Genomic DNA, 27,991 nt, shown 5'->3' on the forward strand with positions numbered 1-27,991 from the left:
ATTCAAAACTACTCATGAATTCATAACAAATGGACAAAATAAGACATGCAGTACACATAGAAAAAAAAACACGACCACCATTATTTCAACCAGGCGGTTTTTAGACTCCACATGTGAAGTAGTTCTGTAATGTGTAATTTAGCTCTTAATGGGATTATAATTTAGAAAATCAACCAGGTTCAAATTAATCAGGTTATATAAAAAAGACTGAAACCATAAGTTCATCAAGAAGTTTTTACCAAGGTGATAAATCAAAGCAAAAACTTTGACTGAAGCAGGGTAATTGCAGGGACTGTGATACAGTCTGATTTGTTTTTGCAATCAGGGGATCGTCCTCGTTTCTTCTTATACTGTGGTCTCTAAAAACACTCTGGCCTCTCATTGCTCTCTGCTTGACAATTTTAGCAGACCACAGAGTTTGAGCAAAGAAACCAAAGAGACCAAAAAATAATCCAAGCAGCACATAATCTCAGAAACACAATGAGGCCGTAAGATCTGTTATGTAAAAATTGAAACAGTTTTACACCACTTACAGAGCTGATTTGAAGTTCAAAACCAGGAAATCGGAAAGAATGAGGTAGATGAAAAATTGTAAGAAATCACAAAAATATGTTTCTCTATGCCAAAGTATCCAATATTCCACAGCTCAAAGAAATCAATCTTCGGTGTCATGTTTAAGCAGTAATTTTAGTTAATTTTAGACGTAATCTATTACGGTAACTGTTGAATTGTGGCGAGATAAAACGTGTAGGTTTAATGACATTTAGAATCAAATGAAAAAACCAGAAACATGACAGGAAATGAATGTGAACAATCTGAGCAAACAAACCAACCTTTCTGATTATTTAAATACCTCTCCCATATTCTGTTCATCTTTAGCTGCTCTGTTATAAACAGGTGTCAGTGAAATTATTCTCTTATTTTGTTAATTTGTGAAGGTCTGATTTTTCAGAAGGCGGGAGGCTTTGAGCAGACGGCTGTGATATATTTCATTGTTTTCTGTCGACTTCCTGTCTTCCTCCAGAGATTTCTGCTCCATTTTGACCTTTGTGTTCGAAGATGTTTTCCCCCCTGCGTGTGTGTGTGCGTGTGTGTTTATCTGTTTGTATCAGTGTGTGTATGTGTGTATGTTGTAGAACAGGGGAAAACAAATCACCCGCTGTAGTTCTCATTAGCAGCAGTTTTGTGTCAGTGCTGAGAGATCAGCTGTCAGCTCTCGGCCTTCCGCTGCAGCTTCACCTTTTACCAACTATAATTACACCATTTAACTGCAACGCTCCTCAAACAGCCACCCGTAGGGTTTAATATACAGCACAATTATATCAATTATATGAAGCGTGCTTGTGCCATTTCCTGGCAAAACAGCCCTACATGATGACGCTCCCACCTCTAAACTTCACTCTTGGTATGATGTTTTTAAGGTGAGATACCTTTTGACCTCCAAACATGGTGTATATACTGTATTCTCCCAGTTTTTACAGGCTTGTCTAAATGCACTTTAAACGTGCTTCAGTATGCTTTTTCTTCAGCAATTGAGTCTTGCACGGTGAGCGTGCATAGAGGCTATGGGCTGTGCATTACCTATTGTTTTCTTTGAAATAATTGTACCTGATGATTTCAGATCTTGCTGTAGCTCTCCACAAGTGACCTTTGGCTCTCGGACAACTCTTCTGATAATTATTTTCCCTACTCTGTTTGAAATGTTGTGAAAAGCACCTGGTCATGGCCGGTTCATGGTGAAATGATGGTCTTTCCACGTCCGGATTATGGCACCAACAGTTCTCACTGGAAAATCTTCTGTAATCAGTGTCAGTCACAATCAGTGTGTTTTGCAAAAATAAGGCTGTGAAGGTCTTGAGCTCAGTTTTTATGTGTGACACTTATTTATAGGCCATCAGTTGGGACTGAAGCAGCTGATATTAATTTATGCAAAGTGGCAGGATTGCTTTCTAATTACTGATAGACTTTGGCGAGTGTCGTGACTTTCCATACCTTTTTGCACCTGCTTTTCTCCATGTGTTCAATACTTTTTCTGTGTCATTTCTCATTGTTACACAACTTAATATATGAGCATGTATGGTTAGTCTCTTTGCATGTGTGGATTGAATGGGTCCTTACCAACATCTGTGCAGCAAGCAATAAGCCATTTTCATTGTCATATGAAAATTCACCACATCAGAATCCATATGAGATAAGCATATTTAATCCGAATTACAGTTTTTAAAAAGGGACTTTTATGCTTTTGCTGCTTGTAGGTGGTATATTGTTGTATATTTTTGGGGTCGTGTTCGTAGCATGTGTCAAAAACTACCTAAACAGTCATTTATGTTAGGGGCTTACAAAAAACCCAAAATGTGATTTACAATGTAGTGGCTATAATGTTAATTTTATTATAATTTAGTGGCTTCTCAATTGTTCCACTTGATATGACACAGAATTCATCAGTACAGCTACCTGAATTAGCAAAGGGGATCAGCTGATGGCTGATGGTAGGCGAATGGTGAAAAGCTAGAGACACAAGAAGTAACAAATATAAAGACTAGTTCTGGTTGTTTTGCAATAACATTTTTATTGTAGAAAACATACTCATTGGCACTTTCCTTTATTGTTGCTGAAATAAAGAAAAAAAAATGTTTCTTGAAGAGGTTTAAATGTTGTATTAGCTGCAGTGGCACAAGAATATGTTCTACAGTATGTTACCATGACAGTTTTGGGGTCATTACAAAAGAACTGTGACAGTTCACCAACGTCACTGAAAAGCGTCCGTACAGAACTCATTTTCACAATTTTTGAACCATTTCATCCTGTGCAGTTTGTGCTGTAGTTTCTGCAAACATGATATGGTGCATAATGTATTCCCAAGCACAATGCAAATTCTATGTTTACAGTGATGCAATGTTAAAAAAAACAAAAACATTTAGCACTTGACATGTGCTACATATTTTTTGCATATGCATGTTAACGGATTTTAAAATTCTGATATTTATCAAATAGATGCATAGGAAATGCATTTGGCAAAGAAAGAATGATTTGGCAACAAATGCTACATAAGTGTTTCTGATGGCAGATTATACAGTGTCTTCATTATTTGTTACTAATACTAGATGATACTAACTAGCATCATCCACGTAAAGTATTGAAGTATACTAATGTGTAAAACCATTAGCATTTACCACAGTGAACCTGATAAATACTGAACACATCGACTCACACACTGCCACGACTCCTCTGTTAAAGACTTTGTGTTTTGAGGTTTTGATATGTTTTTCCTTTTCCCTGCCACGACTTTGAAATGGGTCATTTCGGAAATGTAAAGCTTCCATTTGATGGTCTAAGAATGACAAATTAATATGAATATTAATAACAATTAATTAATACTAATACAATGCTAATACTAATATTTGAACCTGTACATTGGCATCCAGGTTTAACACCTTATTTTGAAGGGTTTTCCTGTTTTCTCAGAAAGTTAACACCTGTTATTTAGCTACTGTAACGATTTCTGTTAATAACTTAATAGAAATTTCCAATTTTTATTACATCTGCATACAATGGAAATCAATCAGAAGTCACGATCTACTTTAACTACTTGACCCACAATTGCTAAATGCTAGCAAGGTAGCATTAGCAAGCTCATTATTACTATACATGTTAAGAATTACAATACTTAATATGTATAGTACCTCTTAGTTAACATTAGCCACTGGTGTATGTTAGCATGTAAACATTAGCTTGTGAGTTAATATGTTCCCAGTTAGCATCGTATGAGCTTGCTTGGTGAAATTTTCAGACTTTTTTAGTTATAAGTGTGTTAAAAAGTACCCAATCCAACATGCTAGCACCCCAGAAAGAGCATGTTAACATACGAAAGGAATATAAAAAATAAATAAATAATAATAATAATTAGCACGCTTTCAGTGGGACTAATGATTAATATATAAATATTAATATATTTCTCCTACAGACAGTCTTGCACCATTGGCATTTACCAGCCCTCCACCTCCACTACGAAGGGCTCTTTAACAGGGATCCTGCCACTGTTGACGATCACACACTCTGTGTATGGCAGGTTCCTGTCGTTGGTGTCCTGAAGCTCAATGGTGTGAACCACAGCCTGCAAAAGGAGATCCACAGAAGCAGGTTAGATACTTTATTTTAGTGACAGTGAATCACACATCAGTTTGTTTTAGGTGTCACCTTTAACATGCAGTGCAGTATTTCCACTAAACACATGACAATGGATCAAGTCGTTAAAGTCCCATTCACACAGGTCTTAAAACTAGCATTTGACCATCTGGTAACCACAGGTTGTGAGGGGGGAAAAAAAACCAAAAAAAACAAAAAAACGGACATTCCCTAATTCTTGTGTTCTTAGTTGGAATGCAAGTGATGGACTTGCAAACAATGTCTTGCTATTCTCAGGAGCTTTAATAAAACTATGGAAAGTACGACCCAAACCGGAAATAAAGTACTTTGAAAGTAAAGCCTTCAAAGAAAAATTGCACCTTTTTAAACATACTGGCTGTGGGGTTAAAACAACTGCAAATATTCTCACACTTTGTCACATTTATACTATTAATTAGCAAGTATTTGCAGCCAAAAATAGAAAACTACAGATAAATGCAGAAATCTGATAGGAATCAAAGCAATCACTAGAAGATTTTTGGTGCAGCCAATCGCCAACCTTCCTTTTATCCCAAAACTTTATGAAAGAGTAGTTGTCAAACAGCTAAAAGATCATCTGCAGAGGAATGGCTTATTTGAAGAGTTTCAGTCAGGTTTCAGAGCTCATCACAGAAACAACTTTAGTGAAGGTTACAAATGATCTTCTTATGGCCTCTGACAGTGGACCTCAGTGCTGATCATTATATTTTATTACAGTGATTACAGCATGCTGTAGGTATTACAGGTATTGCGCTGCAGTGGTTTGAATCATATCTATCTAATATACTCCAATTTGATCATAACACACACCAATTAGTTAAACTGCAGGAATGTCTTAAAGACATAAAGACCTGGATGGCCGCTAACTTCATGCTTCTTAATTCGGATAAAACTGAGGTTATTGTACTCGGCCTTAAAGATCGTAGAAATATGGTATCTAACCCTATTTTTACTTCGAAAGGCATTACCTTGGCCTCCAGTACTACCGTGAGGAACCTTGGAGTCATTTTTGACCAGGAAATGTCCTTCAATGCACATACTAAACAAACAAGTAGGACTTCTTTCTTCTATTTGCATAATATCTCTAAAATCAGAAATCCTTTACAGCACACGATTAGAAAATGTCCTTCCTTTCCTACCTTCTTCTACCCAGGACAGATTCAGTCTGATAATGATGAACAAAACCTGCCAAATTAAAACATATTTTCCGCTTCCATGTGTAGTACTTATCTTATTCTGTCCCTTGTTACATTACACTCATTATTTTCTCAGCACTTTGACTTTACTACACTCTCAGAGAAAGCCCAGTAAATTTTAGAAACCTAAGTAATAGTTTCCTGCCCTCTGCTGAGTCCCCACACCTCAGAACATTGCTAATACTGACCTTCCCTAGCCTTTGCATACCTGTGCTCATCTCTTTTGTTGCTTCCTTGTACCTCAAGATTAAAATCTTCTACTTGATTTAATGCTTTGCCAAGTTTTGCTCCTGCTGAATGCAGCCCAAGTCTGGATTATTTCCTGTACGGGTGGAGTTCCTGAATCTATACAAGAAACTAGTTCGCCTTTGGCAGACCTTTCAGAACAAATACAAGGACTAAAAGAATCAAATGTGAGCTTACTTTCTTTAATAGTTTGTACATTTAGTAACTCATTAGCTCTCAGTGAAGAGTCTTCGAGCTTCCTGAAAACCAGAGTCCTCCCATGCCAGCTGTATTCAGCTAATATTATTCAAACATCAGTACTCTTTTTAAAAATAGAAAAATAAATAAATAAATAAAAAAGGGAGAAGGAAACAGAACTTTATGAGCCCTCTGAGCAGACAGGAAAATGCCTACCCCAGCTATCCTTTTAAGTAGGAGGGTCCAGTTTTGTGAGAATGTGCAGCTGTTTCAAGGTTCAAGGTTCTTTATTTGTCACATGCATAGTTATACAAGTATAACACACAAGTTATACAAGTTTAATGTCTCTTAGGTGCAATTTGTATTAATTTGGAGTTTTGTGCATTACATGCAAATGCTTCTCTTTAGTGTGATTTTTCATCTTGCTGGTCATTCTTATTTTGATCTCCATTTATGGCTCATTCAGCTGAATTGTTTATGTTTTGACATGTTTGAATGGGACTGCTAATTACTCATAGTTCTTCGCAGGTGATGTTCGTCGACACCTTGCTTCTGCCTTTTTCCACCCATTCAATTATTATTAGGCTTTTTTTTTTGCCAATTACAAATTAAAGTCTGGACAACATTTTAGGTCCATCTAAGAGGGCACAAAGACGACCATAAAAAGAAAAGAAAAACATTTCAGCATGTAATATTGGTTGGTTGGCAATCTGACAGTTTCCCATCTCTATTTCTGTTCATATATTTTATGCTTAATTTGTTCTGGCTTTGTTTTAATTTTCTCTTGGGGTTGTTTTTAGTTCTCTGCTGTCACTGAGGTCATTTTATGCATCTCTGACGTTTTTTGAGATTCTGCTCAGAGGCCCACTTGTGTATCACACCGCTCACCCTGCAGGCTGTTAACAGATTATTTCACAGTCAGGACACATTTGCACAAATAAACCCACACCTTCTCCTCCCCTGCAACCAGATGTAAGAAAAAGATTAATGGAAAAAAATCTTAAGTTCCACCCACCATCCCATCCAGGACTTTGCCAAAAACCACATGTTTCCCATCCAGCCACGGAGCTTTGGAAGCTAGGATGAAGAACTGGGACCCATTGGTGTCTGGCCCAGCATTTGCCATGCTCACCTAGTACACAATTACACACACAACTCTTTGTTACGTCATGTCATAACTTGTCATATTTAAGTTTGAGTCAACTACCTTATTCTCCAATACATGAATTGCTAGTGAGAGTGTGCTCACCCAGCTTGCTCCAAGGTGCTTCAGTTTGAAGTTCTCATCTGCAAAAGTTGTTCCATAAATGCTGTGACCTAGATTTTAAAAAAGGAGATTCAGTTAAGCTCTGGTGGATTTTTTTTCCTAAAATGAAAAAGGTTTAAATTTAATGTGTAGGTACAACTTTGTCTTTCATTCCCACCTCCAGTCCCATCACCAGATGTGAAATCTCCTCCTTGGATCATAAAATCCTTGATGACTCTGTGGAACTTCGTCCCTTTGTACCCATAACCTTTCTGCAGAGACATGTAAAAACATAATGCTGCAACACAAAGACCACTGTGCATCAAGAGTGATACACAATTATGAAACTGCAAAACAAAAAAAAAAAAAAGAATTGATCGATGTGAAAACTAGATTTTTCCACCTGTGGATACATTTGTATGTCCCAAACATCATATAGAACTTAAAATATAAACATGTTGTACAAGTAACCTTGGAAACAATGTCAACGCTAATTTCTAACTTTCTGAGGCCTTTATGGGGCCTGACTGACATGTTGTGGTTATGATGATGGCTACATTTAATCACCATCACTACCGTTAAATTTTATGTGTGTGTTTTCATCTGTTTGTCTATTCACATGCATGTTGTATTTGACATATTAATTTGTAAAGATTATGTACATTCACTGATTATTTCATTACACCTGTTGAATACTTGCTAACACACATATTTCATCTGCCAGTCTCGTGACAGCAGCTCAGTGCATTTAGGCATGGAGACTGCTGAAGTTCGAACCAGCATCAGAGCAACTGAATGAGGAAGAAAGCTGCTTTCAGTGAATGTGGCATGGTTGTTTGCGTTGTACTGGAGTATTTTGGTCTACTGGATTGTTTCTGCCAAATCATTTCCAGTGTTTAAAGAGAAAATATCTAGTGAGCATCAGTTTTGGGCAAAAATGCCTTTTAGATGCCAGATGTCAGAGGAGAATAGCCAGACATCTTCAAGCTGCTGGAAAGGCAACAGTAACTCGAATAGCTAACCAAGGTATGCAGAAGAGTATCTCTGAATTTACAGATTGCTGAACCTTGAAGCAGATGGGCTACAGCAGCAGAAGACCATGCAGGATTCAATTGTATTTTTCCAATGTTGGAAAATATTGCCTGCTTAAATAAGTCTTGGTTTCTGCTACAATATTTGGATGTACCTTGTATCAACAGTTCAGGTTGATGGTGGCAGTTTAATGGCGTGGGGGAATATTTTCTTGGCATACTTTGCCCCCCCACCCCACCCCCACCAATACAAACTGAGCACTTTCTTTAACACCACAGCCACAACACAGAATATTGTTGCTGACCACAGTCTACTCATTTTCTGATGGCTGCTTCCAACAGGGTAGAAAGCTAAAATCATCTTAAACTGTTCTCTTGGGCATGAGAATGAATTCACTCAAAGGTCACCAGATGTCAGTCCACCAGACCATCTTTAGGATGTGGTAGAATGGGAAACTCAAATCAAGGATGAAACTGTCATGGCAATATGAACCAAGATCTCTGAGGAATGTTTCCAGTACCTTATTGAATCTTTGCCACAAGGGATTCAAGCTGTTCTGAAGGCAAAAGAGGTTCCAACCCAGTACTAGCAAGGTGTATCAATTGAAGTGGCTGCTGAATATCTACCATAATCACATCAGTGTGCGTGGAAATGTGTATTTGTCCAACATCATCCTACCTCTCCAGTTGCCAGTGCGACAAAGTTATTCACTGTTAGAGGGACGACCTCTCCAAACAGACCAATGACGATCCGCCCCACCTCATGACCTCCCACCGTTATGTCAAAAAATACCTGGAAAATAAAACAGCTGTCATTTAATAAAACGTCATACAACGTATTGTCATTCAATCAGCTCACTAATGGCCATCATTTCACACATGTACTGCAGCCATGTACTTTTCTAGACATGTGATGACGAACTAAGCTTCTGTGAAAACAGAAAACCAAGCAAGTCGTCATCCAGTGCCATTCCTCTTGTACACACTTTCAAGATAATGACCTTACCTAAAATAAACCCATTTCCAGAAGCCATATTCACCTGAAGAGACTGAGTTCAAGATACCATGTGAATTTAGCCGTCTCCTACATTTACTTTTTATAGTCTGAAGTTAGAAGATCATTCATGTACATCCCACTGTTGCAAATAGTAGGAGCACTTGTAAACATGACGCCAAAGGAATCATCTCCATCTGATAAGCCGGAGAGGTTCAGATAAAACTTCATGTAGCACATGGATGTCAACATTAATTTAGTCAAAAAAAACTTCCATGCTCTTATGCAAACTTAACTCTGAGTTTATACTGAGCACTCATCCTCTGTGTCTATATGTAAGCGTGCTACTTTTCCTTTGCAACCAGAGGCCGTATCAGCCGTAATAGGGAGTCAGTTTCCCTCTGCCATCTCTGTTGCATTTAAGTATCAGGTTTCTGTGGCTCCAAAAACTGACCAGAGCTCCTACTTTAGAACATCATATCACAGAAATGTGTGGTTTAATTAGAGCTATGCACCCTTTAAGCACAGTATAAAAGAGCTATAATACAACAGCTATAATGTCAAGAAAGGATCTCATGGCTGTTCAAAGAAGGTCCTTAACATCGTCTTAGAGAGTACATCAGGGTTTGAGCTCCACATATGTTAACACAGTGTTTGCAAAATGGTTCTAAAAGTTCAGCTGTGTTTTTTATGCAGCTTTTCCATCTTAATAATAATAATAATAATAATAATAATAATAATAATAAATCCACTCCTTGGCACACCTGGTGTATGGTGAGAATTGAAAGAGTATGTAACATCAAAGGTTACAATTGACACTAAAGAGGCTAACAAGGGTGAAAACTGAGAAGAAACCAAATAAAGAAAAGAAGTGCTGCCTGTCTGATGGTCTGTATCTGTGCAAGATGTCAACAGGCCTCAACCAAAGTATAGCTTTTTTGAGAGGTTAGCCAATACCAACATGGTGCCAGAAAAGCTAAAGACACTTAGACACCAAATGTTCCTTATGTAAGAAATCTGATGCATGTAGATGCAACTGTAAATGCAAAAAAGAGAATAATCCTGCAGTCAAAAAATAGCCAAAGGCATGCCGGGTGATATACGGGTAATTTTATTGAAAATCACTGGTGCTTTTTCTTTATACACTTTCATGCACGAGCTCCGTGTTTAAATGAATTTCAAAGTAAAAGCAGGAATGTGGCTGAATAACAGAGTGTGAGTTTAACAGATGGCTTTTGCAGATGTTGGGTGGCTCATGTCTTTTCAGGGTCTGTGCATGTTTATTACAGCCTCAGAGTAAGGAGGTCACACATTTATCTAAGAGTGTGCGCGTGTGTTCGCCTGCGGACAAACGCATTGCGCATTAAGTTAATCTCAATGGACACGTATACAGCTGTGTGTGTGTGTGTGTGTGTGTGTGTGTGTGTGTGTGTGTGTCCCACATATTCTCGAAGAATCACGGAGACAGAAGCCTTGGCCTCCTATCGTTACCGGACACGTCTCCCCTCGCACTCCGGGTGACCGTGCGCGCGTGCCCTTCCTGTAGTACAGCACTTCTGCGGGATCGCCGTGAACCCACGAGAAGATGCAGATCGAGCACGCGGAAAAGAAGCCTACGCGGTTTTGGATTAATGCAAATAAATGCGGCAAAATATGCACCCACCTTCTCTGTGACTTTCGGTCCTGTCCGTGAAACTGCGCCGGACACCGACTGCAGGACGACGGCAGAGAGGAAGAGGAGAGCGGGGAGGCTCGTCCGGAGCTCCATCTTTGATTAACGGAGACAGGCCCCTGCTGCGAGAACCGCCGAAAGGGCGAGAGGATAAAGAGGCAGTCACAGCAAGTCACAGCTGGAAGGCTGGCCGGGGAACGGCGCTCATAACCCGGCTACATCATAAGACCACTCCCCCCTGTGGGCTGAGTCTGGACCAAAGACCTGCCTACTGAGAGGGAGAGGAGAGCAGACAGAGTGAAAGGAAAAGACGAGACTGAAGAGGAAACAAGAATTGCAGAGAAAATAAATGTTAAGACTTGAGAAAGAGGTTTAATGTTGAATAAAACATTAAACCCAATTTTGATGATTATAGTTTATGATGATATAGTGTCATGAAGGAGGATAATGCAGAGTATGCATACTGGCTAATGACTTGTGATCAGAAAGTTGTTTGTCAGTGTACATGTGGTTTATAGTCAAATCCTCCACTGGGTTGTTACACAGATTTCAAAACAGCAAAAATGTTATCTTGTCAGGATTGTATTTTGCCATGTGTAATAAAAATCTGTGCTTATATTAGTGATAGACTGTATATAAAAGATGGATGAAGCATCTGTGTTTGAGTAGTGAAGTAGTGAAGGCAATGTAAACATGTATTCTTTCTGTTGACCAACGGGAGATGAGTTTTCTTCCACCGCCAGCCTTTCCCACCTGTGACTTCAGAAAACACTTTCATGATGAGTTTGTGGTGTCAGTTGCTAGTTTAAAACCTTTCTTCAATACAAAAATATGTTCAAATTGTAACTGTTGGTCCCATTTAAAGTAAACTAAACAACAAAGCGGGGTAAAATGTCTGTGAAGGTTCTCAGTTTGACCCCAAAGCGGGGTAAACATAAGTGCAAAGTTACCTTGTAAGTAATTAGTGCTAATATGTTAGGGTGCAGTATCCCTTTGATTTCTTCGTCAGATACCATAAAAGCCAACACAGTTATCCAACTAGCTATAACGTATATCTGGATGCACCATATATTTGACACAGGTGACATTGGCATGTCCATTTCTATGATAATCATGTATACAGTGCAGACACATGACATATAGCACATATTATAGTGAGCATCTTATTTCTCACTTAAGTTCACTTTGCTATGTGTGTCATTAATAACAAAAGTTTTATGGAAATTATGCAGGGCTCTTTATGTATGTTAAAGAATAGATGAATTATATATGTTTCTGTAAGATTGTCTAATATACAGAATAAAAAAAATCTAAAGACACAAGCTACTATTTTCCAATGAGAATAATAATACCTCAAAACAGGGAAAAAAGATTCTGTAGCTCAGAGGATTATATTTTTCTTGACTAATTGACAAAGAGTTGCATTTTCCAGCATGCAGTGATCTATAAGGTGCAGTGGCTCGTTTTTAACACTAAATGAAGGATAATGAAGTCCATACAGCAGAGTATTTTATCTTTAAAATACTTTACTGCATTAAAAACACCTCAGGTCTGCTTGGGCTTGGCTTCAGCTGCAGGAAATAAAGCTGAAAAAGAGAATATAAGTCCCCGCTGAATACATGTCTATAGAGATGAATTATAATAGTCAGCCTGCCGTGACCTTAACACCACAGCAGGGACACACACACACACAAACACACACGGTTATCGGCCTCCTGTCAAAGCAGCCCGTCCATTCGTCTTTTCCTGCCGCCGTCCGCCGAATTAATTAAGCAGAAATGTAAACGTTTTAATTGAATGTCAAAGCAGGACCTTAACAACATGCTCCTATGTAAATGAAAGTGACACCGCTTTAAACCTGTGGGTTTACATGTGGGTTTATACCAAGGTCACAGTCATGTATTTATGCATGTGTGTGTGTGTTGCACAGCGTAACTACAAACATTTTAATTGAATTAACACCACTTGTGTACTAATTGGCCCCATGCATTTAAACCAGTAAGACTTCAATCAACCAATAGTGGAAGCGAACCCTGTAAACATCTCCAGACTTTAATGGCCACAAGAGTGATTCGTAGCCATATTAATTACAAGTAAATTAGATGATCGTTTTTATCAACAAATCAAGATTTGATTGGTTGATCATTTTGTCTGATTTCTCTCTGTCACTGATGGGTTGTGTAAAGGCAGTTGAAATGGAACCCATAGAGCTTGAGTATTAGTCATACTCTGACTTCCTTTAAGTGAAACTAAGTCAACTGAAATAATTGTCTGATACTTGAAAACTTGTTGGATTGATGGATTGACGTTTTACTTGTAAAGCAAAACCTGAGGTCAATTTTCTTGGGAATAATTCAACAGTGGGGAAATCCTTTTGGGACAGTGTGCATCACAAGTACTTCCATACCAGCCTGGGGCACAAAAAATCCCCTCTATTAATAGTGTTTCTATTAAAACACTGTTTTGTTTTGTTTTTTAAACTACTAGGTGTTCCTGGCAGCAGTTTGGGACCTTCATTTTGCATTGTTCTGTAGTCTTTCATATTAGTACTCATAGGCAATATAGGATGATCAAACTAGACTTCACGTGTGAGGTGTGAAGCTGACTATGAAACCAAGGACACCCCATGTTTGCTGACTAATGGGAAGTAAGTCAATGTGTAGCCAATTAGCATAACCTCAATAATTCTCCTTTCTGATTCTAATAATGACCATAAATTAGAAAATTGACACATTTTCTTCACAGAGAAAGAAACCTGAGGCTACGTTTCCCATAAAAATGATACAACTGCTAAAAAGTCATGTTGGCCCCTGCTAGCCATTTTAGTGTTGGCTTCACTTTCAGAATCAAAAGCTATGTTGACCTTTAATACTGTCATTTGGTGCTATTTTTATAAATTAGGTTGTTCAATAAAATAGTTTTTATTTCAGCTGAATTCCTGCAGCTGTTTTACAGCTTGAACTAAATTAATGCAGTTTTAACCCAAATACATCAAATCTGAAATAAATATAACTATTTTATGAACCCATGTGTAACATGCATAGATCTAATTAAACACATTTTCAAAGAAACTATGTTCCCTCTCGGTGGTTTATAAACAGAAGAATCTTTATTGAGGTCATAAGTCAAGTGAATATTTGGGTTTTCTCTTAGAGTTTCTGTTACCAGAAGGATCTTCACCTGCTGTCCATTAGAAAGAAACATGTTTAAGGCAGTTCTGCGTTGAGTTCAGTTTTCAGGAGGGGCAAATGTAGAATTTATGGTACGACTGGTCTTTTTGCCTGCGTAGAGCCTAAGGGATTTCCAACCTTGCTTGCATACATAATGTGCATGCACATAACAAACAGCATGTAAGTCAACGTGGGTGACACGCTGTCCGATCCAGATGGGGTTAAAAACTGTGCTGGAAGAGCAAAAGGAGTGACAACTGAGCTCACCTTCAACAGGAGGAACAGAAGCTCAAAAACTCTAAAAAAACAAACAAACAAACTAAAAGTGTTTTTATCTTCCTTGAGAAGAGACCTCTTGTGGTCATAAATGTGATTACGTGTCTACATAGAGAATTCAGGCTGATGACCTCGTTAGTAACACAGTGGATAAAATGTTGTGTAAAATCTATATGAGGATGTCCTCATGTGGCCATTTTTACCATGAAGTCTGCTCTCTGGAAGCAACTTTATATTTAAAGACAATATATATTATTGCATGTAGTTATGCCATTATAACAACATATCAGTGGTGTAAGTTATATTCACTGGTATCAGGGACTGTACCGTATACACGAGAAGACTCTTATTCACTTCATTAATTTCAAGCATCTCATTGTAAGCAATCTTTTTTTTCAAAAACACTCGTGCATGCCCCTGCTTGGCCTGTTTGTGCTGTTGGCAAACTGATATACTTAATCACACTGAGAGAAATTTTAAAAATTAGATGTTATTGTTAAGAAATAAAAATGATACACTGCTTTTATGAGGTTATAGCTGAATAAATGCAGAAAATGGGCCATTTTAGCTCATTGCTAGGTGGTTGCTAGGTAACAAGATGATGTCAGAACTTCTGATATAGATAAGAACCCTCAGGGGCCTAAGATGTACCCGTGTGCCAAGGAGAAAACAACAACTCAATAAATAAATACATGAATAAATAAAATACATCAACAATCAAAAGTACAGCATGAGAATCAAAGGAGGTAACTGCAGTGGACAGTTTTCATTTTTTCCATGGATGGCTACATTCATAGGATGATTCTCGTCTGAGGTCTGCTGCCACTCATTTGTATCGGTTCTATTTACACTTATCTTTTATCCTTTAATATACATTACTGCGCAGTTATTGTACGGCCATATCTGAGTTTGCATGTTTTTTAAATAATTGTAATCTAAAGTTAAACTGCGTCCATGTCGCTGTTGAAAATGAAACTCCTCTTGCATTCCTGCAATGTTCTCACATGCAGGAATACACAGCTTTGCTAAATGAACTCTTGTTTATATTGTGTTTTTTCCTTTCCTGCAGCCGTCTAAATAATTAGCTTTTGTTGTAGAAAATGATGAATTTGGGCAGTTAATTTATTGATCGTCCGGCTCCTTTCGATGTGCTTTGCTTTAGAAAGTCATTAATCAATGGATGAAAACACCTAATTCTACTCCTGCTCTGTTTTTCCCCCTTTTCTTTTCTTTCTTTATGCATTCTGTCTGGAATGGAAAATCCCCCGCGGCATTATGGAGACGAATCAAAACTATGAACTAAAAATGATGGTGATGGAGAAGAAATATAAGAAATGTACATTTAGAATAAAAAGCACCATGAATTCATCATTTATATCTGCTGGTTAGGGAACATTTGCTTCAATGTTACATTTGTAATGATAAAAACAAACACCACAGCTTCAGTTTAGCTTAAAGTGGGAGTCATGCTGATGTTAAAAAAGACCTTTATATAAAATATTATGAATTTGTTCCAGTGAATGGTGTTACAATATCATAACTGGATGAAAATAAATGCTAAAAATTCATTTTCAAAGATGAAATTAAACAGTTGACAATGACAATAACAAGTGTATAGGAATAATATTCACATTTACCATTACTTTGTGTGGGTTTTTTTAAACGTTTTTCTCATTTAACACCACAAACGACCTCAGTATAACAACCAAAACATGACAGAAGCGGTGTGTTATTTATGTGCAATCTTCTGATCTCACATTGAAATACCTCCACTATCTTATCATTGGTAATGTTTATGAACAAGTTAAAACAATATATTGTCAGTCAACAGTCTGTACACACAAGAGGGCAAAAAACTATGATGAACAAATGCACAAAGTGTAGCTTTTTGACTATTGTACACAGCGAGCACAGTGAAGAGGAAGCCAGCATTTAAATGTAAAATGTTATGATAAATTATAAATTCTTACAATAATTCATAACAGAACATAAGAAACATGAGAAAAAAATAGTAAAGTGAACTTTCAGATCATCTCTGGCGTCTTTAAAGGTGCATTTGGGGCTTAGTTTTCCTCACACTGGGCTCTTTTTGTCCCAGACAATTATTTAGTGGCGAAGTAAGCTAGGACCAAAATAAACATATTTGGTAGAGGGCGCAATTTCCTGCTCAGTGTAGCAAAGGAAGTTTAGCTCATAGACTGAAGAACTCAGCTGATGTTGTTTTGTGGCTGCAGTTATTTACTTTTATATAGATAAGAATGAAAACTGAATGAAAAGAATTTCTCGTCTATGCAACTATGAGGTGTTGTAATTCTCCAATAGGAATGTGGAGTTTTAATTTTATATATTTGTGCATTGTTATTGTTGTATAAAATAAAAACAAATCTGAGACAAGTGCTAGCATTGTAAAATGTAGTTTATTAATTGAACAAATTAATCTGTAAGTGTAAAACTAATATTAACTATTATAATCATGACATTTTTGGCCTGCAGTTAAACTCAAAATGTAAAATGCACCAAATATTTTTTGTTCACTAGTATAGTTGTATAGTTTTTGCCAGGAGCAGGAAGTCTTAAAAGTCACTGAAATGTAAACAATAATGCTCAGGTTGTTTTTTCCCAGCTTTATGGATTTCTTCGTTTTATTAAAACTCAGCACTAAAAATTCATCGGTATTGTTCATTTGGATGCAAAAAAAAGAAAAGCCTTAGATCTAAAAGGAAGTGTCATGCCAGCGATTTGACTCTTCAGCAGTGACTAACAGCTAATTCCTTAGAACAAGACACACAAATCACTGAAAAAGGAAGTAAAGAAGTTGGATTGGGCTGCAGTGCTGCTGGCTTCCTTCACTGTTAAAACAATATTCCTTTTTCATCAAATTGAACAACCAACCATACAAGGACATTTTGACTGATGTTGTGATTAAAATTGCCTTTTTGAGTCCACGTTAAAAAAAAACCAATCTCCTAACAATAAGGACCTACCTCCTTGGAGGTGAAAAATTACATGTAAGAAGACCCTAGATTTGAACTACCAACCCTGCGCTTTTCTGCGGGCTACTGTCGACCCTGAACTTGTGCTTCAGCCAATCAGACGGGCTGTTGCTGCTCCACATTCCTCCATGCTGAAAAAGTCGCTTTAAGCCGACAAGAGTTCATTTTCAGACGCTTATGTTTGTGTTTTTGTTCGTTATCAATCCACCAGAGGTCTCGAGGATGACAAATGGGTCCTGTCAGGGCGACGCCAGTCATAACAACACACACTCATACTGACACACACACACACACACACATTTACATTTTCAGGCATTTAGCTGATTCTTAGCTGTTCTTATCCACAGCAGCTTACAATGACTGATGTACACACACATACTGTATGCTTTACGTGTGTAGGTGTGTGTGTGTGTGCGTGCGTGTGCGTGTTTGTGAAGCAGACGGGTGGGAAAGCTTGGGGTCATGGATAACAAGTCAGACCCAAAACACAATGAGCTCGGCTGTAATCTGTCTTATCTTCACTGGTACACACGTGCGCACACACGCACATACATACACATACACACATACATACATTACACAGACACACAGTGGATGAAAGCTGAGCGATTTGAACTGGCAGAATGACCACCTATAAGATCAGAAATAAAAATAAATATCAGAAAAACAAGATTTTAGATTGTTGAAAGTTCTTCGGTGGATGAATGAGGAGAATGAAAAATAACTGACAAGAAGCTCAAAAACTATACGAATTTAAAAAAAAAATCTTTCCTGAGAAGAGACCTCTTGTGGTTATGGATGTGATTGCTTGTCTACATAGAGAATCCAGGTTGTAGACATAGCCTCCATTGCTGCAGTGAAACCTCATTAGTAGCAGATTTGTTAAAAGCATAAGTCTGCTGATGTCTACATACACAAAAAATCTGAAATTCGCTTTCACTACTGATGTTCATAATCTAGCTAGAACCCCATAGAGTTGAAACAGAAAGTCTGAACTTCTTCCACAAAGAGTGATGTAGTTGCTGTAGAATGGCAGTTTGCCTCCCACCAAGTGACCTGTGTAATCATGTTGCGGTCCCCCAGAGGCTGAGCATGCAACACCTTTCACCTCTGGGGTACTAGTTGGTCGCCGACACTACTTGCAAAAAAAGAATAAATCCAGTCACCAGAAAGTTATTTTTTCCTATTTGCAAAGATGTTGCTCAAAGATGTTTACTTTAGCATGACTTAGTCATTATCTGTACTGTTTTTGGAAAAAACTATAAATCTTTTGTGATTCTGTACATCAAGAACAATCTGCTGGGCAATGAGTAGGAAGTGGAATGATTCTGCTCTGTCAGCTTTGAGTGACATTAGTGAACAAACAGCATTTCTTTATTAGGGTTACGGGGTGTTATGACCTCCAGGGGTAACAAAGTATATGTACCGAACTGATATTTGAAAAACTTTCAGTTACCTTTGGTTGATGAACCAAACTGCACTGATTTAAAGAAAAACTGCTTAGTTGTACAAACTCAAATCTTTAGCACACAAAGGTGTGCTCAACTGATTTACTACAAATCACCAGCAACCTTTGATAGACACATGAGAGAGGTTTGCATGTAGCCAGTGCTGCTTTCACCATATTGGCATTTGTTCATAGTGTCAATAAAGATCATTTGAATGAAGTAAAAAGAGTCCAGTCTGAAGCAAAGCACTGTAAAGAAGACATGAAAGAAATAAAAGGGGGGAAAGGAGGGAGATAGTAAAAACTGAGTGTTTGGAGAAAAAGGAGGATGGAGAAAAGAGAAGTGAGAGAGAAAGGATACGTGTGAATTTGAGGGAGAAAGAGAGAGAGAGACTATGGAGAAAAGCGGAGAGAGAGGAGGAGAGAGGATAAGTGAATGGAAGTGGAGAGAGAGGGGGTGGGAGAGAGAGACTCGTGTAGAACACTCTCCGGTAGTTCTGGCTCCGGAGACGCGCTGGACGCAGCGGACTGTCCCGGCTCCTCTCGATGGTTCACCGCAGCCCGGAGGAGGGACAAACCTTCCACCGCTGCCCGGAAATCGGCGCCCAGGAGCCGCACACACTCTGATAACTGTAAGGCTTTGCTGCTTTGCCAACTTTCACGTTATAAAAAGAAAGGGAAAACATCAAAGGGAACTCCAAGCAAAACCTATCGGAGCCTCTCCGCGTCTCTGCCCGCCGAGCGCTGCCTCTGCTTGGACTTGATCAGCACGCGAGATCGCCGAGCTTCCAGGGACTTATCCGGATCATCTGCTCACTTATTCAGATGAAACTATTCATCACGAACTGGTTTACACTGTAAACTACTCGGAAGTGTGAACGTGAGTGCGTTAACGGCTTTTGTTGGCTTTTCTAACGCGTTTTTTTGCGCTCGGTGTGCGTAAAATCCGCGCTAAAACAAACCATCCGAGACAGAGACAGCGGAGCAGAGGAAGGAGGCAGAAGTCAGTTTATATTTGGTGTTTTATTGGTGTTCGAAGTTTATGTTCCACACTGAATGCTTTTATTTGGTTGGTGAGACTTAATTCGTCACGAGTTTTAAAAAGAACGTAGAAGAAAAAAAAACTGCAAATAGAGGCAAACAATTCAGTTATAAGATCATTTTATTTTAAGTCATACAGAAGATTATTTTATTTGTACATCGTTTACGTCTGCTTATTTCAGTGGATGTAATTGTTTCCTCTTTTTAATATTCGCCAATATTCACCACTATAAAAACTCTTTCTACTTTCTAATAATGTCTTCTTAAGATGTGTAGAATCGTACCTAATTCTTATCATTGGAATTTAGATCTGCAGATTTTCTTTTCTTTTTTTTAAAACAAAAAACACACCAGTGTGGACATCCACCTTTGAAATTCCTCTGTGAAAGAATTCAGGTTGAACCAGTGGAGTATTTAAGACTGAACAAACTCAGCATGATCACCAAAAACATCTGAAGCATGACCCTCTCACTCTTTTTTAATTATAAACACGGGTATAAATTTAAATTTGGAATTTTGTATCGGATTTTATCCTTTTTAGCTTGTTTGAAGCCTAAAAACACATTAGGGTGACTGAAAGGAGAGCAGAAGCCAGACTGTGAAACATATTTATTTGAGATTTGGTTTGCAATCAAAGTTGTAGAAAAGTGAAACACCTGCTTTGTAAATTTATAGATAAAAAAACTCAGACTACATGTAATGTTGATAAATTGTCATTTTAAACTTTATACCTAAAACATTTCAATGCAATTTGCACCATTTTACATTTACAATTTTTACAAAACGCAAGAAAAAGGAAAAAAAGTAAAGAAAAAAAAAACATTATCGATCAGCAGGCTGATGTTCAATGTGCTCACAAATTTAACACAAATATAATTTTGGATGAATCCTCAGAAAATAAATTGTTTGAAACAAAACGCTTTCTGGTAAAAAAAAAAAAAAAGTGTGAATCAGATGTGATCTGTTGTAGATTTTGAAATGAGCAATGAGACTGAATTCTGCAGAAAAAAAATCAAGCAAACACATCGGTCATCAGTTGAGTTCTGGAGTGGAGCTCTCTCTTAAGTCCCTGAAAACTGATTTATGTAAAAACGCAGTAACTTAAAGCACTGATTTTATCTTTTAAAAAGTCATAAATGTCTCACTAAAGTTGTCAAATATGTTTAAAAATTAATTAAACACACAATTAAAAAAATTTGTCTGTAGTGAATCTGACACTTGTTGTATTTCTCGTGTTTGAAGTGAACAAACTGGAACCCCTGCATGTTCAGCGCTTCATGTTTTGACCTCTTGAATGTTTCTATATGTTTTTTGATCCTGATGATTGATGCCGCTCTCTCTGATGTTTCCTCCCAGCAGTCAGTGGACAGCCATGCTGAAGCCGGGCGACCCGAGCGGTTCGGCCTTCCTTAAGGTGGACCCGTCCTACCTGCAGCACTGGCAGCAGCTGTTCCCTCAGGCTCAGCTAAAAGCTCCTCTGGCTCCTCCGCCACCCCCACCTGACCGTCTCTCCATCCCTATTGACACCATGCGCCCGTCCCGCCTGCATAGCCACCTCCTAGCTTCCACGCACTGCACTTCTTCCTCTTCTTCTTCCTCCTCCTCTTCAGCAGCTTCTTCTTCAGCAGCAGCAGCAGCCGCAGCAGCAGCCGCAGCGGCAGCCCTCACTCCGTCCACCTCCATCTCCATTTCCACCAATGCAGGGCTCTCCCAGCTGCCTGTGCCCCAGCAGATCGCACTTTTTGGGCAGGCATTGGCCCCAGTGTGCGCTGGACTTGGAGGTCCTGGAGGAGGAGGAGGAGGACCAGGAGGAGGCGGAGGAGGAGATCTAGTGGTGGTGGTCCCTCCAGAGAACCCGCAGGGGCTCAACCCAGCAGCTGGGCTCCTCCATCAGGCCAAAGAGCAGAGCTGCGGAGGGGTGGGGGTTGGAGTGGTGTCGTCCAGCGTGAAGAGCAGCAGCAGCGGAGGCAGCGAGGAGGGCGGCAAAGGGACCGTGACGAGGTTCAAGCTGACGGCAGAGGAGCTGGACTACTATCTGTACGGACAGCAGAGGATGGAGATCATCCCGCTGAGCAACCACACGGGAGAGCTCAACAACCGTACGTACACACACACTGACACACACGCTTTATTTAGAGAAGCAGTCCTGTAATCTTCAGTTCTAACAATCCTTCTATGGCGCTCGACCATGACCTTTGACCTTTTGGTGTACTCAGTGTTTAACTATCAAGTACTTATAATCACACTGTAGTGTTTCTGTCGGGCTTAAAATCATCTGCTCAGCGTTTCAGGTGTTTTTTAATCCTATTATTACAACTAAAATAACAAATTTTTAATAAAATGTTTAACCACTGAGTGTTGCTAATTATAATTTTTTATTTTAAAAAATTGCTTATTTCTATAATTTCCCATGAATATTTATGTATTATTACTGCAAAAAAATTTTTTATTCGTTTTTGAAAAGTTATAACTAATCTTTTAAAATATATATTTTATAATTTTAAAGATAAATTAACACATAACGTCTGCTCTTTTGGACCACAATAATTTTCTCTTTTGTTTTGCGGCATTTCTTTCAAAATACACACATATGTGGCATGCTGCCAGCATCGGTTTCCACCTAAACAACCTCTTAAAATTACAATAATTTATACAGACAATTCCCAATAAAAGGATGTATTTAAATCTCCTCCATCACTCGACATGTGATTCACTCCTTAAACTGCACATAATTTCAGATTTATTTGGTCATTAAAGTGCAGTAAACTTGTAACTTAAGTTTACGAGCAAATCTAACATGATTTAACTAATGTAAGACTTAATTTCATTCACTGCAGTTTTAAAGCGTGTCATGCAGCACTTGTGTGAGACGTTACAGTTGGTTTGACAGCTGCGGTGCTGGACAGTAGGAGCTGGAAGGAGAGGATAGTGGTTGGCTTGGAGGGTCAGAGGTCAAAGGTCAGCAGCCTGGCCTGGGATCACGCTCTCAGACAGCAGCAGTCCTGCAGCTCACAGTTAATATTAACCAGAGTCCATTTGGATCTTATGTTAAAAAACAAACGCCTCTTTTCTCTGCACCTGTCGGCCTTCACGCACCATTTAAGGGTGTTTATTAGAGTGCGCTGTCATTTCACTCCGGTCAAAGCTGCGGATTATTTCCCGAAAAGTAATAAAATTTTATATTAAAAAATAGAAACATTTAGAGATTTTTTTTCTTAGTTTTATTTAGTTTTAATGTTTTTTCACTTTTACTTTTTTTGTGTTCTTCGAAAAAAGACAATCTTCATCCGCCTTAAAAACGGATATTTTTCACTCTAAAGCCGACTAAACTCCAGCTTCGATATCGGCTGTGAATCCTCGCACACGTTTACACAGATATCGACGAGGCGCTGTCATGCGTAAAAGACGCACGAACACGCCGGTTAAAATCTCGCCAGTCTGGCCTAGAGGTGCGTTTCTTCAGTGCTGTCGGGACGTCCCGTTAAAAGAAACACACACACACACACACACACACGCATACTTCACGGTGGAGGCTCAGCGCTGAAAACAGCCGCTGTGCACGTGGAGATTGATTTAAAGTTTCGGAAAGTTTGACATCTACCCCAGGAAATCACTTAAATACCCAGAAAAATGCTTCTAATTTCATATATATCAGTGATTCAGTTTTCTGTTGTGATGTGCATTACCCTCTGAATATAATCAAACTTTCACCGAGTGAGTTAAATCCTGAACTGAACAGATTTGTTCAAGCGTAATTTAAGTTTTTGAAATCGCATTGTTTGCCATTAGTTTAACATTACAGTCAGAATTTATTTATTATTGTAATTTAATCATTTATTAGCCCGATTCTTATTATTTTGCTGTCGCGCAGTTTTATTTTAATGTCCTCACAACATTTCTAACATTATGGAGGAATTTTTCGCTCACTGCTTTAAAAAAGGTCCGTTTTTGATTACTCTAATCTCCGACTTCCAGAACATTCCCACACAAAAAAGGTGATTTTAAAGTGGCTGCACCGTGATCCATCTTAATTTCAGTCGGATCTCATTGGGTTTTTTTTTTAAGTGTTCAGAATTTGCAGGAGAATAACGAGGACTTCATTTTATTTCTTTTGCTTTAAACGTTAAACTTCGTGCTCTCTGCTGCTGCAGCGTCACCGCTCTGTCTCGTTCTGCTGTAATAATCCTGTAATCTGGCGCTTTGGCGTCTGTGCCGTAACCTCGGGATTCATCTCCGCCGCTTCTGCTTTCAGGCGTTATGGCAGCGATCCTAAACAGCACGCAGATTGTGTGTGTGTGTGAGCGCGTATATTCCGCGGTGATAAAACGGACCATCAGCAGTAATCTGAGTCGATACGCGCCGGCAGGGCCGATGAGGGATGGAGGGACAAGCAGGAATTAATTGCCGTATATAGTTTTGTGTTTGTGGAGGGGAGAGAGAGGGAGAGAGTGAGAGAGGAGGAGGGGGGATCGATCCACCGACCTACCGGCCCGCTATTTATCATCCCAACACGGTCGTATTGAGGTCTCCTGGGTGTGTGCGCGCGCGCGCGTGTGTGCTTGAGTGGGTGGAGTGGGGGTGTAGATAAAGCAGTCACATACGCACTCCTTCATGTGTCACTGTCACAGCTCGATTATTAATCACAGTAATAATAATAATAATAATAATGATGATAATGATGATGATGGTTAATTATTATCCATTTACGTTTTTACTTATTTAATGTGGGTGGGGCGGGGGGGGGGGGGGGGTATTTTTTTTATTATTTTTATTTTTATTTAAGTTCAATAACTGCAAGTCGTTTATCCTTCTTTGCTATGCTAACAGGTTCTATCTGAATATTTATGGCACTGATTTTCACGCTTGGTTTTTTAGGGCTCTTACGTCTTTAGATAAATATTTTCAAAAACGTAGAATGTTTTTTTCTCTCTCGCACTAATAGAAGAATAAATGTAGAAAGCATCCACCAACAGAATGCGGGTCTGACTGAAGGTCTAGCTCGCCATATGTTGATACAGTTTAAAATAAATGAAGTTATTATTAAAATGATTGTTTTTTGAGAGAGGAAAACTGCAAATGTTTACCTCTTACATGTAAGAAGAGAGGGTCACTTGTTTTTTTTGTTGTTTTTTCACTATTTTCTAATTGATTGATCAGTTAAAAGATGTTTTTTTCTCCAAACATTGAATGATTATTAAATTAAATAATTATTAAAACAGTTTAAAGCTTTCACAGATCAATCTTTGGTGTACCTCAAAGTCCAGCAACATTGGATCCCACATTTGCCATTATGCCATGGAATAACCTCTCATTAGCCCATCACAGTCTGCTTTTGTTACATGAGCTTTCTGTTAGAAGCTTCTAACCCAGGATAAACATGAGGATGCCTTTGTGACATCATTCGAGGTAGTTTTTAAGACTTTATAAAAATATTTTCCAAAGAGATTTTTTTTTGTTTTTTTCAACAGACTGAGTAAAACTACTGGTGGTGAGAAAACCGAGTTCTTTAAATGCTCCAAAATTTGTGAGTTTGTTACATGAGTCAAAATGTTCTCAAACATTTGGATTGTGACTCATTTGTATTTAAAAATCATAATGTTAGTATTCACAGATTCTTGGCTACTTCTAGATTAAAAAATGATCAATAAATGACAAATTCTTCCATTAGTTGCTGCTATTACAAGCAAAAAATACAGATAAATCAAGCAGACTTACCTAACATGCTGGCGGATTAGCATACAATTAGTTCCTTTGGTTTATTGCCTAAATATATACATTTTTAGTTATTAATTTAATAAAATATTAATAATTTTTAATAAATTAAATTCCAGCCATATTTCCCCCAGTCCTTTAGATGTTTAAGTCATCTGTGTTCACATCAGTTTGATGTGACTGAGCAGAAGTGGAAAAACAAACCGAAAGAAAACATAAAGAGGCTGGAATTTTATGTTCAATAAATACATACATAAATTTTAAAGCTTTATGTCGATTGCCCAACAGCAAAAATGGCTGGAAGTTATCAGCCAGCTGGGATGCATTCTGCTTTGATAGGAAACACAGATCAGTTCTTCCGAGTTACATCTGGAGTTAATACCAGCTGACAGTTTTACAGTAATTTAATAACTGCTGAACACACACACACAGACCTCTGACTGCTTGTATGTTGGTTTTCAGCCTCTGTCAGTTTGTGTGGAGTCACTCAAAACAACTTTAGCACAGACATTATACTGTGTGACAGATATTAAATGCAAATCACACTTTAACCTCTCTCTAACCGACAAGCTTGCAGGTTAAGTTGTTGTTTACTGTCTTTAAGTGCTAATGAGAGGCTTGAAATGAAATCCAAACCTTCTGTAAAGACGAGGAGCAAGCAGTACGTCACGTATGCTCTGTGCAAATCCAATTCTTGAAAAATCACATGCATAGAGTTCTGACTGATGCTGCGATCGCATTTTAAAGGCAGCATGCTGTGACTGCTGCCTGGATTATGTCTCATCTGGTTACATTGATGCAGGGAGAAGGATTCAGAATCATGCATGTTAGTAAAAGATTGTGGTTTTCATTAAATATTTAAAATCTAAACCTGTCATGGTTTGTTGACATGTTTAATATTAAACCATGACAGTATTTCCTGTGTTTGATATGTGTTTCTCCTACAAAAAACAAAAAGCCATCATATTACAGAGCTCCAGATACAATTATTCTCTGTGTAAGAGCTGATGTTGCTCAGAAAGACCTCACAGAGCTGATTTTCCTGATTATGATCAATCGTGGAAATAAAGAGGGTTGAAAGATTTAAACCAGACCTGTCTTAGAAAATCATTTAAAGACCTTGATATTCTTCCATCGATGTAATTCAAGTGAAGAAAAATAAATAATTGCATTTATGAAATTCATAGTTACAGTACAGCAGTCAAGCCTGTTATGTTTAACATGTATATACATAAAGTGTAGACCTCCCAGACTGGACACAGGACGACACCTCTGTCTTTCAAATGGTTTTGAGAAAAGAAAAAGAAAAGAATCACAGAATGTTAATAGTTTTTATGTATATATTTTATGATTGTACAAGCATTTTTATTTTTATTTTAAAAGGAGAACCAAAAACAGGAGAAGGGTTTTCTACCTAAATGTGTTTTTAAGATGTCCACAAGGATTTCTGACCACTACAAGGTGGAAGAACAAACTCAAGAATACTGAATATGTTACAGAAATATATATTTATTCACTTATAAACCTCACTCTTTGGGCAAATGCTGACTTTGGAGTCTGAATTTGTCCCTAATACAACAACAACTCTTAGTTTTTAAGTGGACTCTGCCTCTACAGCCACTTTGTGTGAACAACTAAGATGTGTTGCTTATGAAATCCATGAAGTGCTACAGAGAAAATTACATTTTATTTATGTAATTAACACATTTTGAACTCTTAAAGAAATATAACAAAAGGAAAGACACCCAGCTGAACTAAAATGATCCATGTAGCAAACAAAAACTGTTGTGCTGCCACCCTCATATCGCCTTTGGGCTTTTGGAGCCTTGACCTGACTTTTAAAAAATAGTTGAAAAAAAAAAGCACTATGCTGCTAAAAGATAAAAAATAGATATTTGCAAAATTCTGCCTAAATATGTATTTTACCTGGTTAATGTGTGTGGCGGGGCGTGGTCTGCAGCGCCGCTGCAGGGGAGGCGGACGCACCTGAGCGGCACCCGCAATCACGCCTCGCCGCCTTAACGTCTGTGCCATCTATGCTGTTGTGTTGGTGTGTGTCGGGCTGTGAGCTGAAAAGCTACAGCTGTATGCGTACAGCAACCGTGTGTGAAAAGTGGTCAATAAAGAGATGCTGAAAAGCATGTTCATGCAAACATCGTCGGGTCTGCCGTGATATGTTTACAATGGGACTTCTGCTCCTGAACCTCTGCGCACAGCGTCTGCAAATCGGGGCTGTACGAAGTCACTTTCATCTTCACGCAGGACTGTAAGCTGTCATCTGTGAGGCGTGAGCGGTGTTTGTTTTTAACATAGTTCACGGTGGAGAACAGCTGCTGATATAATGTGGATCTGAAGGTCCATAATTGGCCTACCTGGGGTTGAAAGTCTTGATAAATGCACGGCGTTTTGGTGGGTACACTGGCTTCCACGAGTGTGACGCTTATTTTGAGCGATGAAAAAATAAAAGAATATAATAGTATTTTTATATTTCAATATCACAATAATCTTCCAATTTAGAACTACAAGTTAAAAAAGAACTAACATAAATAAAATACACTTCAGCTAAATACTTCTAATTTATTTTCCCAAACCACACGGAGCCGCACTATAAGGACTAAAGAGCCGC

The 27,991-nt window shown here is 38.4% G+C and overlaps 2 protein-coding genes across 2 annotated transcripts in view; one reads left to right on the plus strand and one right to left on the minus strand.

The window, feature by feature from the left end:
- Positions 1–3,216: 3,216 nt before the first annotated feature.
- On the minus strand, positions 3,217–10,849 carry ppic (peptidylprolyl isomerase C). The gene is made up of 6 exons (XM_085366855.1): positions 10,718–10,849; positions 8,740–8,853; positions 7,208–7,301; positions 7,033–7,100; positions 6,799–6,915; positions 3,217–4,114 (listed from the first exon to the last, which is right to left on the minus strand). The coding sequence occupies exons 1-6, from the start codon at positions 10,820–10,822 to the stop codon at positions 3,986–3,988; spliced, it is 627 nt and encodes a 208-aa protein (XP_085222981.1). The 5' UTR covers positions 10,823–10,849; the 3' UTR covers positions 3,217–3,985.
- An 8,602-nt stretch (positions 10,850–19,451) lies between these two features.
- prdm6 (PR domain containing 6) overlaps positions 19,452–27,991 on the plus strand; it is a 123,728-nt gene continuing 115,188 nt past the window's right edge. The window contains exons 1-2 of the mRNA XM_085366860.1: positions 19,452–19,492; positions 21,013–21,752. Of these exons, the coding sequence (XP_085222986.1) occupies positions 21,026–21,752 (727 nt within the window). The 5' untranslated portion in view covers positions 19,452–19,492; positions 21,013–21,025. The remainder of the gene's footprint in view (positions 19,493–21,012; positions 21,753–27,991) is intronic.

This window comes from Diplotaxodon limnothrissa, linkage group LG12 (genome assembly GCF_057381915.1).
Source record: "Diplotaxodon limnothrissa isolate DT_005_m linkage group LG12, D_limnothrissa_male_GT1.1, whole genome shotgun sequence".
In the NCBI taxonomy this organism is placed as follows: Eukaryota; Metazoa; Chordata; class Actinopteri; order Cichliformes; family Cichlidae; genus Diplotaxodon; species Diplotaxodon limnothrissa.